This window comes from Heloderma suspectum, chromosome 1, assembly GCF_057233095.1.
Source record: "Heloderma suspectum isolate Gila_16-S chromosome 1, 16-S_ref, whole genome shotgun sequence".
NCBI classification, from domain to species: Eukaryota; Metazoa; Chordata; class Lepidosauria; order Squamata; family Helodermatidae; genus Heloderma; species Heloderma suspectum.
Window position 1 is genome coordinate 48,102,078 of NC_139458.1, and position 21,455 is coordinate 48,123,532.

At 45.8% G+C, this 21,455-nt stretch overlaps 1 protein-coding gene across 2 annotated transcripts in view; it reads right to left on the reverse strand.

Annotated features, from left to right (window-relative positions):
• The window catches only part of LRRC74A (leucine rich repeat containing 74A), a 52,649-nt gene extending 35,852 nt beyond the window's left edge, over window positions 1–16,797 (reverse strand). For both annotated transcript variants that reach the window (XM_084841785.1, XM_084841792.1), the window contains exons 1-5: window positions 16,655–16,797; window positions 14,240–14,362; window positions 12,076–12,251; window positions 9,807–9,914; window positions 6,535–6,631 (exon numbers count right to left, since the gene is read on the reverse strand). In XM_084841785.1, coding sequence (XP_084697911.1) covers window positions 6,535–6,631; window positions 9,807–9,914; window positions 12,076–12,251; window positions 14,240–14,362; window positions 16,655–16,691 — 541 coding nt within the window. In that variant the 5' untranslated portion in view covers window positions 16,692–16,797. The remainder of the gene's footprint in view (window positions 1–6,534; window positions 6,632–9,806; window positions 9,915–12,075; window positions 12,252–14,239; window positions 14,363–16,654) is intronic.
• Between the last annotated feature and the right edge of the window lie 4,658 nt (window positions 16,798–21,455).

Sequence of the window (21,455 nt, forward strand, 5' to 3'; positions counted from 1 at the left end):
CACCTTGAAAACAATGCAGTGATTACTCAAAGCCAACATGGATTTGTCAAGAACAAATCCTGCCAGACTAATCTGATCTCATTTTTTGATCGAGTAACCTCCCTTGTAGACCGTGGGAATGCTGTAGACATCATATACCTCGACTTCAGCAAAGCTTTCAACAAAGTGTCCCATGATATCCTGATGAGCAAACTAGCTCAAAGTGGGCTAGATGAAACAACTCTCAGGTGGATCCACAGTTGGCTACAGGATCGGACTCAAAGAGTGCTTATCAATGGGACCTTCTCAAACTGGGGAGAAGTAACGAGTGGGGTACCGCAGGGCTCAGTCCTGGGCCCAGTGCTCTTCAACATTTTGATTAATGACTTGGAGGAGGAGGTGCAGGGAATGCTGATAAAATTTGCAGATGACACAGAATTGGGCGGGATAGCTAATACTTTGGAAGACAGAAAGAAAATCCAAAGTGATCTGGATAGACTGGAGCGCTGGGCAGAAAACAACAGAATGACATTTAACAGGGATAAATGCCAAGTTCTGCACCTAGGAAAATGAAAGCTAATGCACAGTTACAAGATGGGGGATACGTGGCTGAACAACACTACAAGCGAGAAGGATCTTGGAATTGTTGTCGATCACAAGCTGAATATGAGCCAACAATGTGATGTGGCTGCAAAAAAGGCCAATGCTATTTTAGGCTGCATTCATAGAAGCACAGCTTCCACATCCCGGGAAGTACTAGTTCCCCTCTACTCAGCACTGGTTAGGCCTCATCTGGAGTACTGTGTCCAGTTCTGGGCACCACACTTTAAGAAGGATGCAGACAAACTGGAGAGGATTCAGAGGAGGGCAACAAAGATGATCAGGGGACTGGAAACAAAGCCCTGTGAAGAGAGACTGAAAGAACTGGGCATGTTTAGCCTTGAGAAGAGAAGACTGAGGGGAGATATGATAGCGCTCTTCAAGTACTTGAAAGGTTGTCACGGAGAGGAAGGCCAGGATCTCTTCTTGATCATCCTAGAGTGCAGGACACGGAATAATGGGCTCAAGTTACAGGAAGCCAGATTCCGGCTGAACATCAGGAGAAACTTCCTGTTACAGCAATACGACAATGGAACCAATGACCTAGGGAGGTGGTGGGCTCTCCCACACTGGAGGCGTTCAAGACAAGGCTGGACAGCCATCTGTCAGGGATGCTCTGACTTGGATTCCTGCATTGAGCAGGGGGTTGGACTCGATGGCCTTGTAGGCCCCTTCCAGCCCTACTATTCCATGATTCTATGATTCTAAGTGGGTTGGTCAAGTATTCAAAGCAGAAAGCTGCTTAGCTTAGGAGGGATACCTTCATCAAGGTGTTACTGATGTCAGTGGTAAACTAGGGATGTCTGGTGGGGTCACTGTGTGCGAGTGTTCCTTCCCCCTCCCGGGCCCTGAGAGGGAAAAGGAGAGACTTGCATACAGCATGGCCGGCACAATGGTGGAAGTCTGCTAGCTGGCCCGGCTTGATTTGTGTTGAGTCGGGCCAGCTTGCGGGCAAGTAAGCCAGAGTCCAGGGAGCTGAGCTGATGAAAACTCGCCAAGCTTCACCCCCGCAAAAGGATTCCTCCAACATCCCTATGGTAAACCTGGTACATTGGGAGACCGCTCTATTGGGGTTATATGATAGAACTAAGAGTAGAAGCTATGAAGAGTAGAAGTCTAAAAAGTCAAGGTGCACAGATGTGTGTTTAAGATAAAAGAACTTGAGCCCTATTAAGGTTAGATGGTAGAACTAAGAGCGGTGGTAAGACTAGGTCCGAAACTTAGGATGAAGTCATCAACAATAAGGGTAATAAAAAGCAAAGGTTTGATCTGATTGCCCAGATAGATCCTGGGAGAATGAGATGGTGACCAAACATGAATGGGGTCTGTCCATATATTCGTTTTCTCTCTTGGTCATGTGAGTCTCAGACACACTTGTTCAAAGAAGAGAAGCAAGCTAGTTGGATGAAGCAGGAATGGGTCTCCCATCAAACCCAAGTGGAGGGGAGCAGGCTTCCTCTGCTTTCAGGGTGCTTACTCTGGAGTAGAAGGACAGCCAGCTAAGGTCCCAGTCTCTGCTGGTCAGCAGTCATCCTTCTGTCCCTCACTCATTAACTCGGGACGCGTAACCAAATGGTCTATGTGATGTAGGGGAATAAACCTTGAAGGTGTAAATTGGAATCAGTCCAGCCCAGTAGTCCAGTTGAGTAAGTTTGTTAAAGATCAAACATGGTAAGGGAAAGGAAGTAGTGAGTATGCACAATACAAGAGGAAAACAGATCCTAAGCCAGCAACCCTGGTCTGCTTAAAAACTGCACTGTGTATGCTAGGAGAGCACCTACGCTTATGTCACGGTCCCTTGTTGGCATCCATTGAGTGTCTTGCAGTGGTCCAGATGGATGGAAAGGGACAAAAAAAGGGCCACTCAAAGGGGCATTTTGCCATGTGTTGTGCTGCTTGATCAGGAGTGACTTTGATTGACAGCGGCCCCTCGTTTGGCCAATGAACAGAGCTGCACGTATAGAATCATAGGGTTGGAAGGGGCCTACAAGACCATCGAGTCCAACCCTCTGCTCAGTGCAGGAAGCCTGATTCCCAGGCGTTCTCCCATCTAAGTACTAACCAGGGCTGACCCTGCTTAGCTTCCGAGATCAGACAAGATCAGGCGCATCCAGCCCTTGCCAAGTCTTGTATGAGTTGCCCAGGAAAGGAGCGATTGGCAGGAAAGTTTACACCTGGAAGGCGAGAATTTGGGCAAGGAAGATGCTAATCCGTTTCTGCCATACTACATTGTGCATCTGAGGGGATGCAGGATGGGACAGGACGGTTGCTATTCCAGCCACTATCGGGAAAGATAAAATGTCAGCTTTGCCACGTTTTAGTGCATTGTAACAGCTATTACCGACATGCATCTCACTTCCAGGTAGGAAAGGCACAGGCGCAACACACACAAAGTCCTCAGGTTTCTTTCATCACACAGATGCACAGCTGGGAGCTGCAACTGGGTTTGGAGTCTTCCTTCTGGGATGTAGAACCATAGACCCATGTGCATTTGATACTCATGGTGACGCACGTACAATATTCCTTCATGGGCCTCCTTCACATGGAGCTTTTATCCTGCTATTGAGATTGCTCACTCCCAGAAGTTTGCGGGCCCTTTAGATGACGCTGTTAACTTGCACTAAGTGACCTTTATTCCATTTTAAATAGATCGGAGATAATGAGCTATCAAATTACCCCTGTTGTGTTCCCCTTGAGTTCCCTCCATGAAAAAGGAAAAGCTGCAAGAAGAGGAGCTACACCAATGAAACTCATGGAAGACTCAGATAAGGGGCAAAGGTGAGGGGGAAAAGGAAGCACGTGTGAAGGTAATCTGTTGTGATCTGGCATTTAAGATGGAAGCAGAAAGCCCCTTTTTAAATGCGGGATTGTAGGCTGGTGTAGAGATGCTCATGGGAATGGTCTTGTGAGACATGTGTCCCCCCGCCCCCGTAAGGGACAACATATTATACTGTGGCTTCGGAAGTCAAGAAAGATGGTTAGAATCATAGATCAAAAGAATGCCTCTTTATTCATGTCCCCTCTGAAAAGATTACAGTTTTCTTAGTTTGGAATTATCTAAGCTACCTGTATTTCAAGGATAATAGTTTGTGGTCCAAGTTCATATTAAGGGTTGCCCTTAAGGCTGCTCCGGAAGCTGGAACTCATGCAGAACAGCTGCTCAGCTGTTGTTGGGAGCTGCCCATTCCCAGCATGTAACTCCTTTGCTGAGGGAACTGCACTGGCTGCCTATCTGCTACTGGGCCAGGTTTAAGGTTTTAGTACTAGTGTACAAAGCCCTAAACAGCTTGGGACCAGCTACCTGAGAGAGCGCCTTCTCCCTTACCAACCTGCCTGGCCGCTGAGGTCATCAGAGGGCATGCTCCTGGTGGTTCCACATGGACCTACAGCCCAATTGGAGTCCATCAGGAGAAGAGCCTTCAGTGTGGTGGCCTCCTTTCTTTGGAACTCCCTGCCCCTGTAGGCCAGGCAGGCGCCAACACTGTGTTGTTTCTGGTACCTCCTGAAAACACTGTTCCAGGAGGGCTTCCTGGAACTGACCAGCCATGGTTTCTATTGGCATTCTGTTTTTTAAAAAGAATAATTTTAATATGGTGCTTTCATATTTTTATTCTTTTACTATTTTATCTTTTATGTTCACCGCTCCAAAATCTGTTTTAGATATGGAGCAGTATACAAATATTGTAAAATAAATAAATAAATAATACTCCATTCATTTATTTATACTTGTATACCACTTAATATAATTAAGTGGTCACATAAAAAGATATTAAAAGTCACTATTAATAAACAATTATGACAACAACAAACAAATAAATAGAAACAATGCAAAGAAACAATAACATGCATCAGCATCATGATAATCAGCTACAAGCCAGGGAAAGCTTACAAAAAACAAGGACATTTTTAAACCACAAGACATGTTTTGCTTCCCAAACTGCATGGGGGTGGGCACCGCTACTGAGAAAGTCCACTTTCAAGCAGTGGAGGCTGGTGGCTCTGATTTTGGTGGGGCTATAATCCACTCTAGGTTTCAGTCAGAACCAGCCAGAACTCTAAAGGAGCTATTCATGGTACTGAATATATTTTGGGATTAGGGTTAGGCTAGGAATAGGTGATTCTGTGAAGCTCGGTTTTCCTCAGCTTCTCATTTTCCACTGCTAAGTTAATTCCATCCCATTTCTGCTTCAAATTGTAAATTTCTATTTTATTTTAGCCTGCATAGAAATTTGTACATATTTTCATGCACATTTTCCAAAAAAGATTTTGTCTGTATTTTTTCAAATGTACACATTTTTTTGCAAGCAATTGTTCCATCAAATAAAGTGTTTTTGTTCATGTTTTTTCCAAATATGCACATCTTTGCATGCATTTTTGTGCATGTCAACTGCATCACAAGCTTTGCAATAGTACAGATTTTGACATCTAATTGTGTTCCAGTTCACATTCAAGTTTGGGAAGTGCAAATTCAATATGCTTGCATTGAAATGCAAACTGAACTAATTTCTCACCCGTTCCTAATTCTACCTCCTAAGACTGTAAAAGCTGCAAGGAAAAAAAATAATCTCTGCCATGGCTGATCCTGTACTCTCAGCCTCAGTGTTTGTCACCTGGATATATGAGTATCGGTTGCTTGCCAGCTCTGCTATCCAGTTTTGGAGTGTGGCATTACAATCCCTGGACTGTGGAAACTTAAGTTTTACTATTTATTTTACATAGGGTGCAATCCTATGGCCTTTAGACAGTGCCTGAGGGATCATAGGATCTTTTGGATTCCTAGATCCAGAGTCAGAGGCAGCACTCTGACCTCAGAGAGGGGAATCTGTGCTCTGCCCCCTCCCCCTTGCAGCCGGCACAGAAAGAACCGCACCAGCTGATCTCCAAGGTCGGGAGCTCGACCTCAGAGGATAAGGAAAAGGGGCATTTCAGTGGGCAGAGAGGGGAGGAAAGAGGAGAGGCCAGGATACATACTATCCTGAGCCTCTGCCAGCCTCCTTCCCTCCCCCTCAGAAATGCCCCAGCTAGACAGGCAAACCCCCCTATCTAGTGAAAATGCAGAGTGGGAGGACAGGGAGGCGAAGTTTGCCTCTGCTGCACCTCCCGCCCTGCCTTAGATGATCGTATGCCTCTGAGTTCGGACGTTTATGCTCATTGAAGGCAGAAACAATAGGACTGCGCCTTTAGATTATTTGTATCTTGCTCCTCAGCCAAAAAGGCTCCCGGAGCAGCTTACAAATAATCAATAAAAGAAGACAATTCCTGACCACAGGCTTACAATCTAAAAAGACACACAAGGGAAAAGGACAAGCGAGGGAAGAGGAGACAAATTAAGGCTTTCAGCGGGGCTGGTGGACTGGCCTGGCTTCTCCCTCTCATCTCCCTCAGCAAAGCCTGCTGGAATGGCTGCTGCTGGTGACCGATGTAGATTTGTACTTGCATATGCAGGCTCATAGGGTGTGGGGGACATTCGGTAATTGCCTCTGCCCCAAGTCACCATTGTGCGAGAGAGAGAGAGGGGGAGAGAGAGAGAAAGAGGGGGAGAGAGGGAAAGAGAGAGAGAGGGGTAGAGAGAGAGGGGGGAGAGAGGGAGAGAGGGGGGAGGGAGAGAGAGGGGGAGAGGAGAGAGGGGGAGAGAGAGGGGGGGAGAGAGAGAGAGATGGAGGAATGGATCAACACAGCTGCAGTTTTGACCTCTCCTTGGTGGCATGGTTATGGGGACTGCCAGTGGAGACTGGTAGCCCTGATGCCAGTGGGGCAGTGAATTTGCGCCAGGTTTCAGTCAGAACTCTGGCTTCACACCTTGGGTAGCTCCTTTAGAGTTCTGACTGAAACCCAGAGTGGATTCACCACCCAACGGACATCGGAGCCACCAGCCTCCACTGGGGACAGCCATGATGAACACCTGCACTTCAGGCTTTACCACTGCACCACTTCTCACAGGTGTGCAAAGCCTACCTGCCAGCTGAATGGCCCGGACATTAGAAATATTATTGAAGAACATCCTGCAGATCGCTTCAGCTCCATCTGTGCTGAGGTGGTTATTGGAAATGTTCTGAAAGGAAAGAGGAAAAAAAAGTGGACGGAAAGGGGAGAAAAAGGAAAAGAAAAAGCTTCAGAGGATAAAGCTGTTCCAAGTTAGGAACGCTTAAGGAATTTGGCATTTGTGAATTCCTATACAAAACTCCACTCAGACACGGTGTTATGCTGGTTTCAGTCCTTCTCAGATTGGTCTCAGGAGGTGGTGCTGGTGGACTATTGCTTATGGCCGTTGGCTTATGGGGTGTAGTAAGGGTCTATCTTTTCCCCTGTGCTTTTAAATATCAACATGGAACCATGTTATCTTGGAGGGGAAGTTATCTGGAGGTTTGGGCTGAGGTTATTAATATGTCAGTAACATGCAGCTCCACCTTTGATTTCCACCTGCTCAGCTCAGAGAGGCTGCAGAACTCCTGAACCAATGTCTAGAGGCAGTTCTGGGATGGATGAGGATGAACAAGCCGAACCTTAAACCAAACAAGATGGAAGTACTGTGGGTAGGGAAACAGACTGCTCTGGATGGAAACTTGCAACCAGTCCTAGAGAGGGTTGCAGTCCCCCTGAAAGACCATGCATGCAGTTTGTGCATTCTCCTGGACTTGATGCTAACTGGGGAAGCTCAGGTGATGACTGGTATGACCCTATCCGCAGAGGACAGACTTTGCTTTAGTTATCCATGCTCTCTAAGTGACACCCAGGCTGGATTTACTGTAATGAGCTGTTCTTAGAGCTGTCTTTAAAGGAGGATTGGAAACTTCAACTGGTACAAAATATGGATACTCAGTATTGGTATGTGCTAGGCAGTTGGATCATGTGATACCTATGTTGGATCATATGATACCTATATTGTATCAGCTGCACTGGTTGCCAGTGTGTTTCTGGGCCCAGTTTAAAGTGGTGGCATTGGGCTTTAAAGCCCTAACCAGTTTGGGTCTGGGTTACTTGAAGGACCACCTTCATCCATACCAACCTGTCCACACTCTGAGATTTAAAATAATGATAATCATCAGAGACTTGAATGAGAGGCTTGAATGCCTACGCAACTGGGCTGGTGGGACGAAGTGGTAGGGCCTTCTTAGTAGTGCCCCCCTACTTATGGAACTCTGTTCCAACTGATGTCCGCCAGGCCCTAGTATTACAGTGGGCCCTAATAGAAATGTATGAGAATTTTGTTTCAGTTCACAAGTCACTTGAAAATACAAATGGGAGTACAAGTTTCCAAAAATGTTTGCAAATTCCCAAACTTGAGTTTGAAAAATGTGCGGTGAACATTTTAAGAAATGTACACTGTTTAAAATGTGCATTTTCACACTTTAGTCAATGGAGGAAAAGTGCACACTTTTGAAAAAACCACCTTTTCCCCATGTGAAATGCACATTTTCCCCATTCGAATGAACCGACAAAACAGCTTGCAAACAAGAATGGGAGCAAGGTGAGCTTTGAAGTGAAGCTTGGAGAATTTTGGTGAGCTCGAGCATCCCTGGTTCTCCCATGCTTAGGCCCTAAAGATGTTCCTCTTTACCTTGGCCTATAATTAAATTGGACTTCCTCGGGTGCTGTTGTATATATGGCGCTATCTGGTTTTGTTAATTTTGATTTTATCATTATTTTCATTCTTGTTTCATTGTGTTTTGTGGTTTAACTTTTTTTTTTTGGTATGCCATCTTGATTTTCCCTAAAAGGCGGCTTATAAATCTTTCAAATAAAAATTAATGAATGAATACACACATTCATAAATACTCTGATTACAGTGGTGTGCTAGGGTATTAGACATGAGTCCTTCCCAGCATTTGTACCCCAGAACATTTCACTGAAGATATAAGGGGTGGGGAATTGAAAGTGCGACTTTATACATGTCCAAAACGTGCGTTCGACCTCTAAGCCAGGGGTAGGCAATTGCAGGAGATCTGGGGGCCATTTTTGCCCCTACCAAGCCCCCCCCCCATTAGGTTAAAAAATGTAAGTAAAAACAATAATAAAAAAACAAATTAGCCGTTTGCCACTGAAATTTGGCAACAAACCATTCCATAGCACTGAAAGGGTTAAATTTAGCTAAATGTGGCACTCTGTAGTGGCTACAGAGTGCTAAAATGGACAAATTTAGCTTGCAAACAGTGACAGGGAGGAGGCGCATGCAGCCTGCAGGCCACATGTTGCCCATCCCCGCTCTAAGCAAATATTAGGAAATGAGAATATTAGTGAAGAAATGGTCCTGCAATAAAATGTTGCAGCGTGAAGTGCTGCTCTTTAGGATTCCAGCCACTGTATTCCATCCCACCCCCTGGATGTCTGCTTTTTCCTCTCCTACATTCAGTCAGCATTCGATGCCCACTGAGCAGGCTTAATCCTCATTGGGCTGTTTTGGAGGTCCCTAGGGGGTGGGGGTGGGGTCGCCTAATTTTTTTTTGCTACTTTGTCAAACAGTGGGGTTCCTCCAAATCTGCTGATATCTCCCTCTTGTGTGTGGCTGGTGCAGTTTGGGCTACCTAAGAACCGGCACTTGGAGAACTGAGATGACGATTAGTATCAAAAAAGCCCTTAACGGCTTGGGGCCAGGTTACCTGAAGGATTGCCTCCTCCCATATGTGCCTGCCCGGATCATCCTCAGCGGCCCTTCTCCGTGAGCCCCTGCCAAAGGAAGTGAGGCGGGTGGCTACTAGGAGGAGGGCTTTTTCTGCTGTGGCACCCCGGCTCTGGAATGAGCTCCCTAGTGAGGTTCGCCTGGCGCCTACATTGTATTCCTTTCGGCGCCAGGTGAAGACCTTTTTATTTTCCCAGGCATTTTAGCATTTTAGCTTTCTAAATTTTTATCTTTGCTGTTTTAAATCTGTATTTTAAACTCCTGCACTGCTGCTAGGTTTTATTGTGGTTGTATTGTTATATTGTGGTTTTAATGTTCTGTATATTTTAAATTGTTTTATTGTGTGTTGTTTGGTTTTAATTTTTGTGAACCGCCCAGAGAGCTTCGGCTATTGGGCGGTATAGAAATGAAATAAATAAAATAAAATAATAGTATATGTGATTGTTCACAGGGACAAACAAGATAAAGATGGTAAAACACTTGCACGTCGATAATAATAAATTATACAAAAAAGAATGAAATAGCCAAGGAGAATAGCCAAGAAAGCTCGTTCTAGTCTCAGATAGAAGTGATCTCCCTCCACGCCCCCATACAGGGAAAGACTGGATACCATCTCCTGGATGTAGCAGTTTTCCCGCAGCATCTGCACCAGGTATGTGGTTCCCTCACCCAGAATCCAGTTATCCTCTAGCTCTAGGTGAGTGATCGTTGTGTTGGACTACAGAAAGAAGAATTCAAAGATGTCAGAGAATTGTAGACAATTAGCTAAATTAAGTGACCAAAACAGCCTTTGTTGTGCTATGTCTGCCCTAAATATTATTTTTCATAACTTGCCATCCAAAACAAGCAAAGAAATATAATGCAAGCCAGCTAATATTATAGACAAATTCCACATTACATTCACTGCATCCTTCTATAAATAAATACATACATACATACATACATACATACATACATGAATAGTTTAAATGGCAGCTGTGTGTGGGCAGGGGGATCAGGACTGCAGTGTGCAGTGATGGGGGTTAAACCTCCCCCCTCCCCAATGGAAAGCCCAATAGAAGTTTTCCTCCTGGGCTAATAGCAACTTTGTTAACCCCTTCTCCTCACCCATCATGATCCCAGTCCTGATCCCTCCCCTGGTCACAGCTGCTGTTTGAACTTTAGAAAAGAAATGAAGCATGTTAACTGCATGCACATCAATTCATGTGGCATGTAGCATGGCGCTACTTCATCTGATAATCAGCACACGTTGCAGGGATAAGTCCACCAACATGTGTTATTACTTGTTGAGCAGCTAACTACACAATATTGCATCAATTGTTTCCTATGCATTCATCTTTGTAACACAATAGGCAAGCCCCATGTGATTGAAGCATCACAGAAATGGTGTCTAAAAGAAAAGTAAGCCCAGGAAAAGGTCAGCAGTGGAACTGAGGACCAAATAACATATGATGCAGGGTATCTGTACTCATATCTCCTGTCTGTCTGTCTGTCTGTCTGTCTACCAGACAGACAGACAGCAGCAGCGGGAGGTGAATTGGACTAGGGCCGGGGGTGATTAACTCTTTGTCCCCCTTGCTATTTCTCTTGTCAAAATCATGCCCACCCTAAAATTGGGAGATCCATTCATGGAGTTTGTTCCTGACTGGCTAAGTCTGCCTTCCTGGACTATAGGAAGAACTGTACCATGCTGGACTACAACTCCCAGTATCTCCAGCCAGTGCAGCCATGCTGCATGGGGAAGATGGGCTGTAGTTCAACACATCTGGAGGGCACTGGGTTGGGCTAAGACTTAAAAGAGATTTAGTTTGGCTGTCTCTGATCTGGGTAACTAGCCCTCTGTGCTCTCACCATTGTGGGAACCCAAGCCAAGCCAAGTTCCCTTCCCTTCCTGGGACCCCTTAACTCTAGCCAAGAAAGTATAGAGAAAGGGAGAGATGTAATGCTTGGGACGTCTTGCTCACTCACTTTGCAACAGTTTCATGTGTGGAAACAAGCCCTCTTCAGTCATGAAGCAGAGCTCCTGCCTTCTTAAGCAAGTATGTAGGAGACAACTATTTTCGCAGTTAGTCAGGCATCTTTCATTCTGTCATCCACTTATTGACTGAACCGCATTTTTTTAGGGATGTATGAGAATTTCATTCCACTTAAGCTAATGAGCACTTGCGTGAATGTGTACTTGCACTAATGTGCATTAGCGCAAGTGAAAATCCCCCCCAAAGTTAAAAAAACCTGGTCTGCAAATCCAAGGAATCCAGGGGACGTGGAAAAAGCAGGTCCACTGCAGAATCAGCAGGTCAGATTCATAGAAATCCAAACTCATTTGAATCCATTGTGGATTTCTCTGACATCCCTCGGCACAACCAATGGTCAGGAATGCTGAGAGGTGAAGTCCAAAACAACTGGAGATCTACTTTCTGCCCATCCTGATGTAGCAGGCATTGGGGCCCATCTGTTAGCCAGCTGCACCTCCTCCAGAGCCATTAGCAGTGCACCTCTGTAACAGAGCCCTCAGTTGATTGTGTGGGTTCATTTAAAGAGAGCTAGTAGAGCTAGTTGTTCAACACTGAAGTGCACTGAAAAGCACTATGCAATTATTTATTTAACATTCAGCAGATTGTCCTATTACTTTACTCAATTATGCTGTCAAGAACATCAAAGCAACGGCTGCAATTCTGGATTAAAAAAACCCAAACGTGGGGGGAATTATGGTGGGTCAGGGGCGTTGCCAATTATACTATACAATTAAACCAGATCTAGTGATGAGATAGCTTTATCCTTCTTCTCACATGTAAGAATACTTCCCTCCATCCCAAAAGCTAAAAAGCTTGTTGATTGCAAGGGAAATAGTGCTGACAAAATTTTTATTAAGTACTTACAACTAGAGCAATGGCAATGGCTTTGGTTCCCTTAGGTCCAAGCCCATGATGGTTAAGGTTCATGATGGGCTCTTCCATGTTCCGAATGAAGTATGAGACAGGAACTACTCCCACCAGCTTGCAAGCCTCTATGTACAGCTCTGCACCCTTTATTGTTGCAAATGGTCGCTCAACATCTGCAAAGGCAAACCAGTCTGGTTGGCAAAGCATTTCTCCCTGGGCCCGCTACACAGAAAACGGTCTGCCTAAGATTCAGCAGGACAGTTATTAAGGGAATGTATGAACTGGAGACCATTAAAATTAGAGCTGTGCACAAATGGTCTCCCAAACTTCTTCCGCCTATTTGTGGGCAGAGGAACTGGGGGGACAATTTCACTGAACTGCCCCTAGTTGAGGAGAAATTCTCTAACAATTTTTCACAGATAGGACTCACTATTGGCAGTGGTTGTAGCACAAGTTCTTTCTTTTTTCTGAAGGGTTTTTGATTTATCGAGCTGCTCCTGCAAGTGGCAGCAGCATCAACTATGTTGAGGCTTATACTTTTCTGAGGCAGAATTTTGAATTTCTTTTGGTTTTTGATCTTACCTAATCACTGTGAGGTGGCTGAGGGTGCTGGGTGTCTAATACACATCTTTCCATTGCTCTGCATTTTCTCTCTCTAATACACATCTTTCCATTGCTCTGCAGCCTCCCAGGCCACCAGCTGTTCCTGAACTGAAAAAGCCCCATGGGAGGAATTACTTCATGATGTCTTCCTCATCATAGCTTTAATTGAAGTGTGGAAAACTGAGGAGGCTACAAGCTGCTGGAGAGATGATTGTACAAGGAAAGACAAGACAATCACGCACACTCCATAGCCACCTCATAAGTAAAGTAAGGACAAGAACCCCAAACCCTTTGAATTTTTTTCCAAAGCAATGTCTATTCTATCAAATTGAAATGGTTGGGGAAAAATGTGGGAGAAATTTTTGGCACAGCATTACTTAAAATATTCATGCAGTTGAGCACCTCTGAAGTTCTTCCTTATGCCTTGCAAATGTGCAGACCTCATGGCGACTCCAGGAAAAACACACACAGAAGGTCATAAAAAGATATCTCTATAATTCTTTCAGTTGTCCCAAGCCTGCATTACAAGACAAGCAGCATTCGTAGTCCAGCCAAGTCCTATTTATGCTCAAAGGAACTTTACTCAGCCAACCCACTACAGAGAGGGAAATCTGCATGCAGGGTAAAAGGGATGCACATCCTGGTACACCTCTGATCTCTGCTAAACAGGATAGATGCCTGATACAGAAGCATCTGTGCATCCCCATCTGGGGCCACCAGTCACACACAGCATAGCGTTTCTAGAACTGGGTTGTGTCTCATGTCCACACTCATGAATGCAAGCCCAAGTCTCCAGTTAAGAACTTTGACAAGGCTCTTCTTGTCAAATATCTTTGACCAGACTATTTTGTGTCTGATCCATGTTTTGCCTTGCCTGGATGAGCTAAAGGAGGGTAGAACCAGCATCCCTCAATTTAGCAACAGAAACCATACTTTAAGAAGGCAGCTACTGAGTGACCTTGGGCAAGTCACTATCTCACAAGGTTACTGTGAGGATATAACGTAACAACATAAGGAGAGCCTTGCTGCTCACCCCCAGGGTCCATTTAGTCCAGCAGTCTGTTCACACAACAGCCAACCCACTGCCCATGGGAAACCCTCAAGCAGGACATGCATGCAACAGCTCCCTCCTGCCCATGTTCCCCAGCAACTGGTGTACATAGATATACTACCTCTGATATCAGAGGTAACATATAGCCATCAGGACTAGTAACCACTGATATCCTCCATGAATATGTCCAATCCCCTTTTAAAGCCATCCAAATTGGTGGCCATCACTATATCTTGTGGTAGCAAATTCCATAGTTCATGCGCTGTGTGGAGAAGAACTTCCTTTTATTTGTCCTGAATCTCCCACCAATCAGCTTCATGGGATAACCCTGGATTCTAGGATTTTGAGAGAGGGAGAAAAATGTCTCCCTATCCACTTTCTCCACACCATGTATCATTTTGTTCATCTCTTATTATGTCTCCCCTGCCTTGCCTTTTTTCCTAAGCTGGGCAGTGTGTGTGTGCGGGGGGAGAGGTTTGGATGGAAGAGGGGACAGTTAACAGTCACCTTCTATCTCAAGATCTGTGTCAGAATTGTCTTCTCGCGTCTTCTCTTCTGCAGTGTCGGTGGCATCAGTAAGGGACAGGATCTCCACAGGCGTGCTGCCTTCTGACATCTCGCCATCCTGGTCTGGAACAAGATCGATCACATTCACTCAGCACATGCGAAGGCAAGGCCCATGCGAAGTCCAATATATAACATCCTGCACAGGAAACCCACACTGCCCAACAGCGAATCCACTGATGAACCGCCAGAGTACTTTAAGGGTGCAACCCTATGCATGTTTAGTTGGAGGAAAGTCCTACATCTCCCATCATTCCCCAGCCATCCATGCTGGCTGGGGAATACTGGGAGTTGTAGGATGTTTTTCAGTCTAAATATGCTTAGGACTGCACCCTGAATGGCGTTTGTTCCCTTCCTCATCTCTGTACCTTTGCCATCCTCTCCATTATGCATAATACTCACCAAGAAGCTGACACAGGTCAATGGATGCTCTGGAGCCAGAAGATTCAACCACTTGCTGACTCTTGAAGTTACCCCTCCAGTAGGCCTGCAGCCCAGGTTCAAAGGGGCACCATGGCTTGTTTCAAAGGGTTCTTGCTCCCTCTTTTCCCAGTGCTGACCCAGACTTTGCACCATCAGTTACCACTACCATGTTCCTCACATTTTGCTGACCCTCCACCTAAAATTAGGACGATCATTTTCCTTCCTTTCAAAGTATTGCTTTCCTGCCCCTAACTGGGAGACGTGCCAGCTGTCTTCGGACTCAGTCAGAGAAGATGTTAGGGTGTTTCGTTCATCGCTAATAAGGTGAAATGGTTTGATGCCAGCGCGCACAGGGATCGGAAGCAAGATACGTAACTAGATGCCACTAGACGCGATACCACCTCTCTTGCCTCCCAATTCATAATTTATTTTACAGTTAGGCAGAAACAGAGCTTGGAAAATGGCCCCTTAAGAGAACTCAAACCACATCACAGCCTTCGTGTGGTATGGTTGCTAAATCTTATCCTGACAATTGGAAAGAAAAATAGTATTACTATTTTTTTTTTCAAACTCTTTTTTTGCACAGGGTGTTGTTCAGCCTCTTCCTTCCACTCATTGGGTTACTGACCTGTCCTTTTGGACCCACGTTCAGTGTTATTCAATATTCAAGCCTGACATGAGATCCACAGTTCAGTCTTCCAAGCAAAGACATGTGGGTTGGGCGCGGGGGGGGGGGGGCAGAAGAGTGCTGGCTGAAGTCATTGACAGGTATCTCTCATTTCAATGGATCTACTCTCCGTATTTAAATTACCAGCCTGTCCAATTACCCATTTTTTCAAAGGAGGGTAGTGTGTGAAGGACAAACATTAATAACAATTCAAAATAAAGTAGGTTTTTTTTTTCTTAAAGGAAGGAAGAAAGAACCTGTCCGGACTCCCAACTGAAGAGTCTGGTGGGTACTGGAAGTGGAGAAATAGCTGGTCAATGAAATAACATCACAAGCAATAAATCCAGGTTGGGGAATGTGCAGCCCTCCAGATGTTTCGGACTGCAGGTCTCATCAGCCCTAGCCCACATAGCTAATGGTGAGGGATCCCTATGACCCTGCCTGGGTTTGGAGTAGCGCCTTCAGCTTCAGCATATTGGCTCCCTCTCTGTGGCACTGTCTGCCTGTTGATGTCAGGCAGGCACCAACATTGTTTTGTTTTCAGTGTCTGCTGAAGATGTTTTTATTTAAACAAGCCTTCCCTGACCGATCAGCCACGGTTTTATTGGCATCATTCAATTTTAAATATTTTAATTCGTATTTTGATTCTTTTTTCTTTTTCTTGTTCACTGCCCGGAAATCTTATTAAGATATAGAGCAGTATATAAATCCTGCAAACAAACAAACAAATAAATGGCATTGCAGTCTAACATCTGGAGGGCCATAAATTGCTGATCCCTGCAATAAAGGATCCAACAGGGCCACCATCTAGGGTTAACCCCCTTCTGAAAGGCAATACTTGCCCACCCAAGCTCTTTCTTAATGCCCCCTCCCTGGCTCCGGTCCACACAAACAACCGTTCTGTTATAATAGTGGGCCAGCTTGTTTGTAATAATATGAATGGTTTGTTCTTGCGGGGTAAGGAGAGCTTGCTATTGTTGGCCGTTTCATCCGTCTACAGTTCTTCTCATTTCCTGTCACATATGAGCATCACTTCCTGGTTTCTTCATGAGAAAATCAGTGCTGTGGGAAAGGGTATTTGGTTTCTGGACCCACACACAAGCCTTGGCTATTCACAGTCCCACAAAGACAGTTCAAAGCCTCCACCTCCCCTTTTGGGATTTCACACATTTGCCAACAAGCCATTGTGTAGTTGTGATGTCTACCGAAACTCTATTGGCATTTTTTGGCAGTGTTTATTTTAAACACCACATGTAGAGCACTCTCACCTTCATCCTCATCAAAGTCGAAGTTTAAAAAGTCCATGGTGCTGCTAGGGAATTAGGCGGTCTGCTTGTTGATGCTTCGTTTTTCTTATTGTGTTATCAGTAATCTACAGTCCTCTCTGTTTCAGAACCTTTTAAAACAAAACCTGAGCCATCCAACCATAACTATTATACATCACAACGTATTTTTTTTTTTCATGACCTATGGCGTCAGCTGGCAATTTGGAATCCCAAATGACATTGTTTCCCTTTAGGAAGACATTTCCTAGTCACTGGGACTGCCTGTGTGTTAAGCATGCTGCTTGTTCCCTGTTAAGTTCAGGTCACTTTAATTTCACCTCAAGTATTCCATGACCTCATCTAGACATTGTGACTCAAGATATATGCTATCTCCTATGATCACATAGCTCAGGCTTGCATCAGGTCTTCTTTGCTGAGCTGGATCAAAATGGATCAGAATTCAGGTGAGAGATCTGGTTTCAGATAGTGGTGCTGTTGATCACTAAAGGGGCAGCTAAGCCTGTGGAGGTTATGAGAAATAATACTTGGTTCTGTATATTAATTTTGCTAACTCTCTTGACCCAAGTCCAGCTGTCTCCCATTTTTAAGTGTCATGCCAGTTGGCCATGTTTTCTGTCTGCAAGTATGGCAACACTGGCTATTTCTGACAAAAGGCAGCCTTGGATGGCCAATTAACATGAGAATTTGGATTCAGCACCTCAAAGTCCATAAAATGTATTTATTTTATTTATTTAAAACATTTGTATCCTGCCCTATATTAGTAAGATCTCCAAAAATGAGATGGATCCCAGGAATTCACACCCCAGGTGACTGCTTTCTAAGAATTCTTCACAACCACAATATTTAGACCCGTACACCATCTATATCAGAGGTGTTGAATCTCAAGCCCAAATCTGACCAACCTTGGGTCCAACTTCAGCCCTCCAGGATCCCACCCCCCTCTGAAGGCCCCACCCCCTTTCGTGACCGCCAATCATTTAGTGGCTTCCCAAACTTTATGTGTAGTTTTTTCCTCATTCTGGGAGGCTGAAAAACCAACTGTGCCAGCTGCTTCTTCGACATCAGAATATTTATTTATTTATTAAATTTCTTAATCGCCCATCTGGCTGGTCACCCAGCCACTCTGGGCGATGTACAACCGTACAATTTAAAACAGTAAAATTACACATTAAACATTATTTAAAAATACCCTAACCCACCCCAAATGCCTGCCTGAATAACCAAGTTTTCAGTGTGTGGCGGAAGCTCATTAAAGAGGGGGCATGGCAGAGTTCCCTAGGGAGGGAGTTCCACAGAGTGGGGGCCACCACAGAGAAGGCCCTCTCTCTCGTCCTCACCAGCCTAGCTGTCCTGGCTGATGGGACAGAGAGAAGGCCATCCGAGGCTGATCTTGTTGAACGGCCTGTCTGGTGTTGCTGGAGGCGCTCCTTGAGATAGGCTGGGCCAGCACTGTATAGGGTTTTAAAGGTCAAAGCCAACACCTTGAATTTGGCTCAGAAAATAACTGGTAGCCAGTGCAACTCCTTCAGCACCGGAGTGATGTGATCACGCTGGCGGCTGCCTTTAAACAGGCAAGCCGCCGCATTCTGCACCAGCTGCAGCTTCTGAACCGTCTTCAAGGGTAACCCCACGTAGAGCGCATTACAGTGGTCTAGACGAGAGGAGACCAGGGCATGTACTACCGATGGGAGCAGATGGTCGGGAAGGTAGGGGCGCAGCTGCCGTATCAGATGGAGTTGATACAACACTGTCTGGCTTACGGCTGACACCTGAGCTTCCATGGACAGCTGGGAGTCTAAAATGACCCCCAGGCTGCAGACCTGGTCTTTCAAGGGTATCCGTACCCCATTCAACACCAGGTCAACATCCCCCAACCTCCTCTTGTCTCCCACCAAAAGTACCTCGGTCTTGTCAGGGTTCAGCTTCAGCTTATTCCTCCCCATCCAGCCACTCACGGTCTCCAGACATTTAGACAGGGATTCTACAGCCAATCCTGGTGAAGATTTGAACGAGAGGTAGAGCTGTGTGTCGTCCATATATTGATGACACCGCACCCCAAACCTCCTGATGATAGCCCCCAGCGGCTTCACATAGATGTTAAATAGAATCGGGGAGAGGATGGAACCCTGTGGCACCCCAAATGTGAGCGGGCACGGGTCCAACACCTTCTCTCCCAGTGCTACCCTCTGGTGCCTGCCAGAGAGGAAGGACCGGAACCACCATAATACGATGTCTCCAATGCCCATCCTCTCCAGGTAGTACAGGAGGATACCGTGGTCAACGGTATCAAAAGCTGCTGAGAAGTCAGGAGAACAAGGAAGGAGCATTCACCCCTATCCAAAGCCCTCCTCATATCATCCACCAAAGCAACCAAGGCTGTTTCTGTCCCATGCCCAGGCCTGAAGCCCGATTGAGATGGATCTAGATAATCGGCTTCTTCCAAGTGTGCCTTCAACTGCACTGCCACCACCCACTCAATCACCTTGCCCCAAAATGGCAGATTTGAGACTGGGCCAAAGTTGTTCAAAACTTGGGGATCCAAGGAGAGCTTCTTTAAGAGCGGTCTTATCACTGCCTCCTTGAGGGCTGATGGCATCACTCCCTCCTCAAGGGAGCTCCCAACATCAGAGAAGGGGAAAGGGGGTGTTATGGTGGGCGGAGAGGGGAGGAGACTGGAGAGTCCAGGATACAATTTATCCTGAGCCTCCCCCCCCCCCCGAAAAGCCCATCTAGTGAAAAAAAGCAAAGATCGGAGGATCGGGAGGCAAAGACCGCTTCTGCTGTTCCTCCTGCCCCGACAGCTTCAGCCTGGCAGAGCATAGGAATGTTGGAAGCCTCTGAGTTCAGGGCTGCACCTTAGAAGAGGTTTCACACCCACGGTCTATATGCTGTTCTTCTTTGTCTCTCCCTGAAGATGACAGACATCCAAAAGTGAGGTGTGAAAATTTATCTATAAATCTTTTATTAATAAATATTAGGTTTCCAATATTACATAATCATGGAGCTGAAGACTGCTCAGACAGTGCTGAGCAAGATGCTTGGTAATAACAGCCATTCTTAAGAGATAAGCACATGTAACAAAATGTGCTGTCATCCAAATCTATCATGCAGAAAACTCAAGGGGCCACACTGTATATGGCGGCAACACCTCCTTCCACCCACTTACAATCATAGATTAAAAGTTGGTACATGGTGGATGTTGCTTAAGGGTGCAATCCTATGCTTGTTTAGACAGAAAAAAGTCCTACAATTCCCAACATTTCCCACTGGCTGGGGAACGCTGGGAGTTGTAGGACTTTTTTCTGTCTAAACATACATAGGATTACACCCTAAATTGCTTTGGGATTGGGCTGTTAGCTATTCTGAGTAGTTCCTACATGTAGAGACTGTTTTGTTGTTTACCAGTGACAGCTGTGCTGTGTATAACCATTTGGAGAGAACTTCCAATTTATCACCTTGTTTGACCTCCGATTTACCCAGTAAGCATGTAAATAAATCCAAGACCGGAGCCAGCGATAGGGTTGTTATTTTGGGAGGAGCGATCACATGGACAGGCATGGGGCAAATTTAGTAAAATGAACTCATATGGGTCATGTAAATAAGCTAGGCTGAAAGGAAAAGGTAACAATAATAATGAAAATAGGAAGAGTAACTACACAGTAGGCAGGACTATGATGATTTTTAGGAGCTTCTTAAATTAGGTAAGTTAAAATATTAGTGCTGGCCCTTTTGATTGTGGATTTTTAATTTTATTTTTAAAGACGACAGCAATTTAAGTATCAGAAACCAGAAGGCAAAAAGAAACCAGATTTTAGTTTTTAAAAATAATAAATCTAATAATTCATAATGTTAACATTCCTGATTCCATGAAGCTGACCTATTGTACTCTGGTTCAGGGCTTGGGAATGCTTCCCAGGCCATACACACAAAATCACACCAGTTTGGATAAATTAACCTGGAATAACTACTAATTCATGATTCTGTACTATTTGCTAATGCATCTTAGAATCCTCATAAAATACATAACCATCTGAACAGGAGAAAAAAAAGGAGCGAAGTCTACCAAAAAGCTGCTTAAATTGGGGGGCATTCTGCGTTACGGGGTTTCCTCGTATATACACCTCACAAATTAGCTGAGTATTATGCTGATCTCCACTACCCTTCATAAACAAGTGAGCTGTGGATTGAGCGTGGGGCCCCTCCGTTTGATTCCCCCACCACACAGCGAAGCAGCCGCTATTGCTCCGCGGCCCGCCACCAAACTTTGGCCAGCCCACCTATTGCGCTTCGATCCCACCTTTCCTCCGAAGAGCTCTAGGCGGCGCACGTGGCTCTCTCGAGTCCCCATTTCACCCTCCGAACAATCTTGTGAGGTAGGCTAGGCTGAGAGGTAGCGACTGGTCGAAGATCTCCGAGGGAGCTTCAGGACGGGGTGGGGGTTTGAATCTGGGTCTCTCTCTCTCCTCGCCCCCTCCCCTCCATCACACTGAATGATCCAGACAGACCGGATCAAACAGGGGAGCTGGTCCTTATTTCGGATTAGCAGACGCAGAATAGAAGGGCGAGATTTTCGCGGGTGCCCCGTCCCCCCTTCTAGCAGTCGGCGTAACGTGGGAAGCGAGCCCCCTGCTCCGCGCCCACCTGCGCTTCCCTGGAAGCCCTCCAGAGCCTCGCGCCTCGCCAGGCTCCGACGCGGCGAGCGCCGCTGAGCGAGGGCGGCGCAGGGCCCGCGCTGCGCCGCCCGGCGGCCCGGCCCGGCCCGCCAGCCCCCGTCGGGAGCCGT